General features: G+C 43.2%; 1 protein-coding gene across 1 annotated transcript in view; it reads right to left on the bottom strand.

Moving 5' to 3' along the window:
- The window catches only part of LIMCH1 (LIM and calponin homology domains 1), a 68,605-nt gene that overhangs the window by 15,654 nt on the left and 42,613 nt on the right, over positions 1–10,338 (bottom strand). The window contains exons 11-13 of the mRNA XM_010191483.1: positions 4,207–4,300; positions 2,197–2,369; positions 1,444–1,549 (exon numbers count right to left, since the gene is read on the bottom strand). Of these exons, the coding sequence (XP_010189785.1) occupies positions 1,444–1,549; positions 2,197–2,369; positions 4,207–4,300 (373 nt within the window). The remainder of the gene's footprint in view (positions 1–1,443; positions 1,550–2,196; positions 2,370–4,206; positions 4,301–10,338) is intronic.

Raw genomic sequence — 10,338 nt, 5'->3', positions numbered from 1 at the left:
GCAGGAATAGACACTTTCTACAAAAGCGAGAGGTAGAACAAGTCCCCGTGATCATCAGCTTTCGCCCCAGCCCCATGTCTGAAGACACCTATGACTGGAGGCAGCAGAAGGGCCGAAGCTGGTCTTATCACCGCATTTACCTGACTGTGAGAAAAACTGTGACCGCCGCCAGCTGTTGCGAACCCTAAGCGGAACCATGGCCCCGTGGGGCGGCTCTGCAGGCAACGGCACGGAGACAAAACAAGAAACAGCGCGGTCAAAAGGCAATGAGGGACCCTCAGACCCGAGCCGCCTCAGCCACAAGAGGGATTTTGACTGCAACTGCTTTGGACCATAGCAGCCAGTTTACAACGAACCTGCACACGGACTGACCATATTTAAATGCCACTTTAGTAACACAGCACCTAACCTCACATGAGAGCTCCAGCAGGCTAATGCTAGTCAAGGGCTGCCATCCCTTCAAGTCTTTGCATGGTGCTTGCGTTCATTCCTATTGTGGATACACATTTTAAAGGATTTTGTGGTCCTTTCAGCGCTGTACATCCTGTGAACACTAGAGAGCAGTCAAGTGTTTCAGCATCTCTCAGGAAATAACAGAGAGACACCTACAATCTGTTACTTGATGTTTTGGATTGATTTGTGCTTAACATAAAATGATATTGCTCTCAAAGTCTGTCTGGAAAGCACCTCCCCACATAAAACAAGTGAGATTTCTATTCCTTTTCAGATAACCCTGTTCTCCCCAGTAGACTGCCTTCAGTAGTTTCAATCTTGAAAACATGAGGATAATCAGTATATTACCTACACATAACCAACAACCTAAATGGTTCTCGGGGGAAGAAAACTTCAGATTATTTTTCTCACTCTCTTTCATGTTATGTGCATATATGGACCTCTAAAATGGATATAAAATCAAACTACTAAACAATCTCAAGCAAAACTTTGTCACAAAAGCAAAAAAAAAGTTTTGCTTTGCAAGTACTCATGATGTGCACAGGTCAAACTCAGGCATGTGGCCAGATATGTGTATTGTTCATCTATAAAAAGGAGCTCCACATGAGCAGCTGAGTGCAGAATTTATCTCCAGAAGTTTTTATTGTGAGATAAAACCAATTGCTAAGCCATTTTCATCTGTGAGCAGCAGATAAAATATAATACTCATTGACATAATGCAGCTTTTATTGCTAGGCCAGGGAAGTGCAAGATAGGGCTTTCCCTGCCCCCTCCCTTGTGTTACAATTCTGCTGTTGTGTTTAAGGACAACAGCCAGAAGAGTCCTTTGCATCACAGAAGCCACGCTACCAATATCAGTCAGATGCAACTAGAAAATGACCATTTTAGCTTCAAACCCCTCCAGGTGATTGATTAGGCACTTCTCCCTGAACACCACACACACATATCCAGTTACTGTTCAGCTAAGTTCTCCAAATACTGTTTGCTCACCTTGTAGACTAGAATTCTGCAGAGTAACTTGGCTGGCCTCGGCTAGTTTCTTTAAAAATGGCAATACTACACTTCCCTCTGGCTCCAGGGCTTTTGGTTTCATCACCTGTTCAGACATTCGGGAACAGAAAACAGCATTCAAAAATCAGCAGGTTCAATCAAAGGTTAACTTAAACCCTTTCTACTTATTTTCTGAATCAACATTATCAAAGATGAAGCCTCTATCTCCAGAATTACAACATGGAGTTGCAGTATTGAAGTCCTGGAAATAACCGGTATCTATTTGTTATTGACATTCACGCTGCCCTGCACACCAAAGCCAATCCTAACGCAGGACCAATATCTAACTTACCTGACAGAGCAGAATGGTCGTGGCCATTTGTTACCTCTGTCACCACCCACACTTGTTCACCACTTCAAGAGGACTAAGAGCTTCCCTGTCTACACCTTCTGGACACTCTAACCTCCCAACACACAGTGAGACTGGGTTTGCATGTTAAGTTCTCATTTCTGCTCCAGCCAGGATACAGGTTCAAATGCTACAAGCAGACACTGGGGAGTTGCTTTGGAGCGGGGCGGGACTCTGATGACCACAGGATTTGGCACAGAAACCATCTTCTGGGGTCATTCTCTAGAAGACTGTTTTGAATGAACTCCTGATGTGACATCTATTTAGAGAAAAATAACAATTTGCACAATAAATATTTCCTTGTGAGATCTTTCTTTTCCATCCCTTCTCTTGCCTGTATGTACCTCTGGTATAGTGGGGTGCTCTGCTTCCTTCTGCTGCTCCATTTCAGGTTTCTTCACATCTTTCTCATTTGAAGCAGCTTCCTCTGAAGGGGTAGGACTGGGAAGAAATTCTAATCTCTTCACAACAGGGCTGGCACAAGCTGCAGTTGACTTTAATTGCTTTTGATCTGAACCTAATTCACACGTACAAGAAAAAATGTTGCAAGGTTAAGATTTTTTTCAAATAGAACGTAGACCTATTTTTAACAATCCATTCTCTTACTGGATATACTGAGGATGTTTTAAAAAATAATCTTTTTTCTTCAATATAAGCAAAATTAATCTCCCAGAGAAGACAAGGCTTTAAGGGTGAAATTCACCTGACAAAAGGTAGATGCTTACACTTGACTTGGGCACCATGGGGCACCCCTCATGGTCAATGAAGGCAGAGGGGCAGTTCTTGGGACAAGAAGCAGCAGCTTCTGAATGTGCCTCTCTGACAGACTAAGAGAGTGAGTTAAGAAAGAGATGCACCCCAAGGCTCAGCTAAAAATCTGCATACAGGCAGAGACAAGAGCTGTTCATGCTGCCAGACTGATGCACACCACTTTGGAGCAGCTCCCACACCGTTAGTGGCATAGGGGTCACTGGATGAAAGTATCTGGCTTATACTACACAGCAGTGGAGCTTGCTTATTCTACAAGAAGGTCACACAGTTTAGACCACATCTATCCCTCCCAAGCAAATACAATGAAAACCCATGTTCCTTTACCATTTTTGCAATGCTATCTCAGTTTTCCTTGGCAGCCAATATTAAACTTTGCTATCAATACTTAATGTTTAGCATTTCTCACAGGTGTGGAGCCTGATACAAGGCTGCTTTGTGATTTGTAGACAAATATCACCAGCTCATCCCTGCTGACTCTTGAGAGGAGAATTTGGTTGGTTCACCACAAGATTGCAGCTTCTACATCCCTTGTCAGGTGCAATGCGAGACTGTTTAGCCAAAGTAATGAAGTCACCTGATGAGCCCCTGCTAACAGCCCACATGCCTCAGAGTCTTGCAGGAAATCCAAAAAAGGCTGGATATGCTTCTAATCTTGGGGGAATGGTAGCCCATTGATGTCTGGGGGCAAAGTTCAATTGTTTAAGTCACATTTATCCTCAACAAATAGCATTATGCTTATATACCAGTTACAGCCAGAGATCTCATTTACATACCTACTTCAAACAGTACTTTTTACTTACTCATACCAAGCTGAACTTTTGATAGACCCATTTTAAAAAATGAACAACCACAAAAGGCCATGCACTTAATATACAGCTGACAGTAGGTAAAATGCCTACACAAAGGTAATGTTCCAGAAATACCCTTTTGAGGAAAACAGCTTCAAATTTTACCAGCAAATTCCTTTCTACAGATCAGGAATCTTGCATAAAGGATTTAAAACAGAAAACCAGGACTCTGCACAATACATTTAAAGCCCCCATGAGGACTGAAGTGCCCCTTCTTATTCTGTTTCTCATTTCTTAATGCCTTGGAGGGAGAAAAAAGTGCTAAACAGAAGGTATTACTGACAGATAGTTTCTGCCCTGACTGCTTTCTGGTTACAGCATGCTGTGGCACCAGCTTCTCACACACACAAATGGCAAAGCTGATAACTCGCATCCTGAGCAATGTGCAGTCAGGTGTGTCATTTCCACCACAGAATGACAGAACAGCCCAGGCTGGAAGGGACCTTGAGAGATCATCTGGTCCCAACTTTCACGGGAAAGGGAGCCTAGAGGAGATCAACCAGCACCCAGCCCTGGGAACTCTACCATGTCCCTGGGGAGGTTGTTGCAGTAAATGATCATTCTTACTGTAAAAAAATTATATTGAGATTTCTGACACCATCTGTGTTTTCTAATAATCCCTCTTGGTGCTGCTGCAGAGGCACTTACTGGACTTCTGGTGCAGGGTGGGCCTAAACCCCAGCCCCTGCGGTGGGCAAGGGCGGGGCAGGGGCAAGGGCAGCAACAACAGCCCACCTGGGGACGGGCATGTGAAGCTCGCAGCTCCCACACTGCCATGGCTGGCCTCGACCTGCTGGCTGGTGGCCACATCTGCTTCCACTGGTGAGGCCTGCAGAGAATAATACAGTAGAAACACAGTGAGTACAGCAGAAATAAAACTATGTGTTAATTCCTCAAGGCAGTACTTGCTGCATCTTTGTAACAGGTTTGAATCAGCCTGGTTTAGAGGTCAGCAGGGAGCTGGGGAGTATGTTTCAGAGCATTGTGTGCCGCTCGGGTGTCACATCACCGGGTTTTAATTTCCTTTTCAAGCCGTTCATCGCAACCATCATGGAGTTGGTTTGGAATAGCTCCCGCAAGCTTTTAAAATTGTAGGATATTTTGGATTGTGTTAGCTGGAGATAAGCATACATTTCAACCCTAGTTTCTCCTTCCAGAATAACATAAAAACGTATGCATTAGTGAATACGTAGCACGTACTATGGTTTGAAAAGTGGCAAAGTAATTAAATACTTCCTTTATTTTATGGTTGTCTAAACAATCTGTTGTCTGAAGGGAAAAGCCAGAGTTGGTATTAAAGGTAATGAAAGACTTGAAACACCATTAAGAAAAGACTGAAAAAAATATGGTGAGAGCATACTGAGGCAATAATCCAAATCCCTTTGAAAAGGCAGCTTCCTGACCCAGGACAAGACTGTTGCAGAGCTAAAACCACTCTGTCAAAACAAGAGTATTACTTCAGCTGATCTATTTAGCAGCCTCTACTATACATTCGCTTTCCCAGTAGGCAAATCAAGAAAAATCTGCAGCAAACTGATCAGCCACTGCACTGCGCTTCTAATGCACATAAGACCTAGAAAATGGCACATTTGACAGAGTAAAATAAAATAAGAAGACTACTTTTAGAAATAAATATAACATATTTCAGAAGTAGGCTAGAAGACTCACTTTCCTGTCCTCCTCCCACCCCTCCATCTTATTAACAGCTGCAAGCAAGGAAACCTGATGAAATTTCCTCTTTTCTGGGGGCAGGATTCAGACCTCCAACTCCTGCACAGGTCTTGTTTCCCATCCCTGCAGACCCACATGAGTCTATGGCCCCTCTGTGTCCTCTGAAGAGCTCTCACAGCTCAGTCATCAGGGATGTCTGCTGGCAGTGCCAACAGCACACCACCACTTTGGCTCCAGAGAGCTTTGGTGTCAGGATGCTTGGGAATCCCTGCCTCTCCCCTCTCCTCCCTCAGGGGAGGCCTGACCCAGAGAGGGGCAGGGAACGTGTCTGGGAATATGCCCTGTGAGGGAATGGTGGGAATGGGTGTAGGGCCATGGCCAGGGGCACTGACCCAGGCAAGCCCAGAGGGCAGCAACCAATGTTGGGAACAACAGAAGGAGCCCCAGGCTGCCAAGGCCTGTGCTGCCACCTCACAGCAGGCCAGCTGCCAGATCACAGCCAGGAGCCTTTGGAAGAGGCAGTGCATCTCCTCTGGGGCCTGCTGGGGTTGGCTGCCTGCTGTCTTCCTACCGCCTCGTGCTTTCCACTGCACCCTCACTTCCACTCACCCAAATCTTATGCCCCAGGCAAGCCATGGGGACATATTCCCCTCCTGCCTAAAAGTGGTTCTCAAATTGGATGAAGCAGAGGGTGAAATACACACTTCAAAAAGGTAGCATAGCAAATTTGAGGACCTCCTCTCCACCATGTCCACCTGTGAACATGCCTACACCAAATGCAAACAAAGCATGGACTTTCACCTCCATGTGTTGCACACCCCGAGGTGGGACAGTCACTGGAGATGAGACAGAGGCGACAAAAAGGGCCCTAGAGAAATCCTCCAAAGACTGCAAGTCCTGTGGCCCAGGGATTTGTTTCTTGCCATTTTGTTGCTCTTTTCTCTCATATAACCCACCTCTCCTCTCCCCAACCCATCTTGATGCCAGCCTGTGTTTCAGTGAGAGCTTTCTCACTGAAAGCTTCTGCAGAAGAACACTGCAACTAAGGAAAACATTTCCTTCAGCCTCAGTTCTGGCTCCTGACATGACATCAGTCAGGGAAGAAGCTACTGGAAACCCTTCCCAACCTTGATCAATGCAGAAATAAGTATTTCTTCTCTCCATTAAATTTTTTTTTAAAAAATCATCTTTAATTTCAACCCCAGAGGCTTTAAAGCTATAAACAATGATAAACCAGGGCAAATACAAAAAATGTTAAACAGTGTTACGTACACCCAGGGAAGTCAAGTGCCAATGGCAGCTGGAGCAGGTGAAAAGAGCACAGCCACACTGGCTTCTCAGGGGGTTTAAAAAGCTGAGGGAATGCACAGACATGATGCACTTTTATCCCCTCTGGATCTGGAGTTACCTCAGGAACTTAAACACAGTGCTGTGTCATGCAGCTATCCTGCCCAAATGCAACACCTAAATCTACCCATAACCTATATCCAGGAGGTTGAAATAGGTATAGACGTAGATGTTATTTATAGAAATGTTTGCAAAGAGGAGTAAAAATAAAAAGAGCTACAGGAAAACTGAATTTTGCAACAGCATGGTGTAGAAGTTCTGTTTCTGCTCATGAGACTTAACTCTTCCTCCTCCCTCCACTGAGCAATTAAATGCTAGTGACATATAGCTAAAAATATAAAACTGATTAGTAAGTAATTTATTAAAAAATTAAGACCACTGGGGAGCTCTCTCATTCCCAATATATTTAATTCTATATATAATGCCAGTATCTACAGGTATATGATACATTTAAGAAAATTCTTGTACTGATGCAGATGACAAAATGTCTTTTCTACCACAGATTATCATCATTCACATTTCATCAGTATTTTGTAATCAAATGGGGATGTTATCCCTGAACATGAAAAAGACTTATAAGCATTTCATTGTACCTAAAAGAACTGTATTTTGGCACGGACACTGAAAAACCAAACAACCTGGCGAGTGACATTTCTGAGGTGCTTCAGAGGAGCTATCGTGACGTGGGGTGAAGGACCCACAGCCTCTGGGCACCACCCCACTGCAGCCACCTGTATTCATGTGAGCAGAGGTATCATTCTGCAGGGCCACAGAGCTACTTCATTCACTGGCTCTGCTGCAGCTGCCTAGGAGGGAAGGTCACACAACACCTCCTGGTTCACCACCACAGGCAGTGAAGCCTTCAAGGAAGTAGGAAAAATCTTAGTGCATGAGGCTGTTATCTCTGCCCCTGGATCCAGGCTGATGTGATGACTCCATCTCAGTAACTCCTCAAATCTGAAGAATGCTGTCTACTTGGATTGGTGTTTTTATTACCCTATGCACCGAGCTACCCAGGAGTTCAAGTGAACCTCTCCATTTAGGATTTAGAAGCCTTAGTCCATGATGGAAAGTTAAATATTGTGATTGTATTTGCAGTTATGAGCACAACAGTAATAGAGGACAAAGCGACGCCTCAGTTTTGCTAACCAAGGTATCCATATCCACAGCTGACTATATAGTGTTATCAAACACCCATTAGGCATAAAAATAAATTAGTTCCATTTGTGGCAGACAGGATTTTTATCCCATAAACTAGGACATCAGTCCAAGTAGTATTTCTTTAATTAAGACCATATAAGCCAGAAATAGCCACATTGCCTATTGCTGTGGCAGAACCTTGCATCCTTATGAAACTCTGAAAATACAATAACCAGGAATTACTAAAACACCAATCATCACAACTACAAGAATTCAAACTCCAAAGGAAGTTACAGTAGACCTTTATTAACCCTTATTGTAAATGAAATAAAAATGTAAGTCAGTTAACACTACTCGTACACAAAATCATGTGAAATACCATCACTCTATTTTCTACAAAAACATGACAAAACAAGTTGTCTAGAACCAGTGAGAATGCAGAGATATTGGGAAGAATCAGGTCAGAACTACAGTTTAAAATCTGTAAAATCAATAACCACATGCAGAAATTGGCTGACACATTTTTCAGACTTCTGTGATTTAAACTCTGTCATTGACTTTAAAATTTTCACATGATGAATTCCTCATCAAAGCAAGTTTTTTCTATTGTTGTGAATGGTAATGGTGGCATGACCATGGGCTGCCACACTTTAGTGCCTTGCATGCTGTGCCAGTATCACACTACAGCCAAAACACTGCTCTGACATATGAATCCATCTGCCTCATCTGGCAGCTCTATAATGCTCTACTCGGGCCCGCTATTACAACCACAGGTCAGGGTGGATCAGTAATTTACAGAGAAGCCTTGAAAGTGTTGCAAGAAATGGTGTTAAGTATTCCTGCTAGTCATTTTTCTAAAGTTATTACTGCTCACTTGGGATGTAAAATAAGCTCCTGTCACTCATAGACAATGAAAAATGCAGAGGTGTCTGGAGGACGGGAGACATGGATGGTAGATTCATAACCAAATCCTGCACAGAGTTCCCTTCTAGCTGTTTTGAAGCTTTGCTGCTCTCACTTCTCATCCTAAACTTTTTTCCCTTCAAGTAGTCCAGCCCTCCATGCACCTTCCTATGTGTGGTTCAGGGCAAAGCTGCCAATCTGGAACAGACTTACTCTAGAAGTGTTTCTTGCAATGAATCAAAGAACAAAGACTTGTCCTACCAGATATGTACAAATTGGGATTTCAGCCCTGCTCTCCTGTAGCTTGGCCAACAATCCACAACCACACGAAAGCTTATACTTTAATCTCAGTTCAATCAGTGGATTTTTGAAGATGAAGGAGAGTGTTTCTTGGATATAGAAGAAAAGATTATTTCGTGCCAAGCATGCAGTGAGTAGAAATGGACAAGTTTATGCTAGCTAGTGAAGAGTCAAAAGCAAGCCAAAATCTCTCCCCACCATCACCACCTCACCCTGATATTTTTACAGTTGTTGTCTATATTTTTTTTTGCTTTTTGTTGATCAGAGCAAAGCTATAATTAGAGCCACAACAAGCCAATAATTTCTAAATGCTCATACAAAAACTGGCTAAAATAAAGTTGTGTTTCTCACTGACAAATAAATCCCCCTACACTAAAATATGCACAAACATTTTTTTAAAACAAAACATTTACTTTGCCAACTCCTGATTCAAAGAGCTAGAGGACACAGCTTCACAGCATTTGTAACGTGCATTGCTGTTCTGTATAATGGAAAGCAAACACGACAAATGGCTGACAGGTAGGACTGGAGGAGGAGATGATTTTCTGATTATTGCTGTTATTGCTGGCATTGCCACTGACTAATCAGTCAGTTTTTGGGCCTTTGCCCCAGTTTTTCCAGCTCCAGTAAGAGAGGTGCACTTTACCAACTGCCTCTCTTAGCACTGCATTGCTCCACAAACACCAGTGTGATGTTTTCATCCTGCTTATAGGCCAAATTTATCCTTTCTAGCCTTAAATCATAGGCAAAATTTTCATAAGATCCTTTGTGCAAAGGTCCCCCCAAAATCTAAGTACTCTACTTATACACTACAGACACAAATATAGTATATCGATATTTTTATTTACTATGCTTTCCACCTGCTGCAGCTTTTTTCATCTCATTTCATAGTAGATTTAGGCAGAAGTTACATGTTTCCCAATCAGTCTCTGATTGAGGCCATATAGATGGGGTTCTTCTCTGTCAAAAAGACAACCGATACTGTGGTCTTATCCATACTAAATGATCTCTGCACTTCTCTAGCTCCCCAAAAACCTCAATTGTATTAGCATTTTAAGTGATGCAACTTGACTAAACCGTTTTGCAAACTTCAGGCTGAAAGAGCTGCTGAAGTACAGCTGCACAGCATCTTCCCACATTGCAGACAACACCTGAGGCCAGCTGGACAGATTCAGAACAGGGCTACAGAGCTTCAAAGGGAAGGCTGCCAAGCAGAGAGAAGACAGGACCAGTCTATTTGACAACTGAACTGAAACAGCAGGGGAGCAGCCTGAAGAGGGATGGAGGAGGAGGAAGGGGCACGCAAAGAACAGGAACGAGAATCAGAACGGGACGACAGGAGGGCCAAAGGTAACGTATATATGAAAAGGAATATATGCTTCACAAAAGAGACTCAGGCCAAAGAATGAATTAATAAAATACAAAAGCAAAACAGATCTCAGAGCAATAGAAGGATGAAAAAAAACCAACCTAGAAACAGCATCTCCTGACAGGCAGAGAAGCCTG

The sequence above is a fragment of the Mesitornis unicolor genome, unplaced genomic scaffold (genome assembly GCF_000695765.1).
Source record: "Mesitornis unicolor isolate BGI_N332 unplaced genomic scaffold, ASM69576v1 scaffold24299, whole genome shotgun sequence".
NCBI lineage: Eukaryota > Metazoa > Chordata > Aves > Mesitornithiformes > Mesitornithidae > Mesitornis > Mesitornis unicolor.
This window is presented reverse-complemented; position numbering and strand designations above follow the sequence as displayed.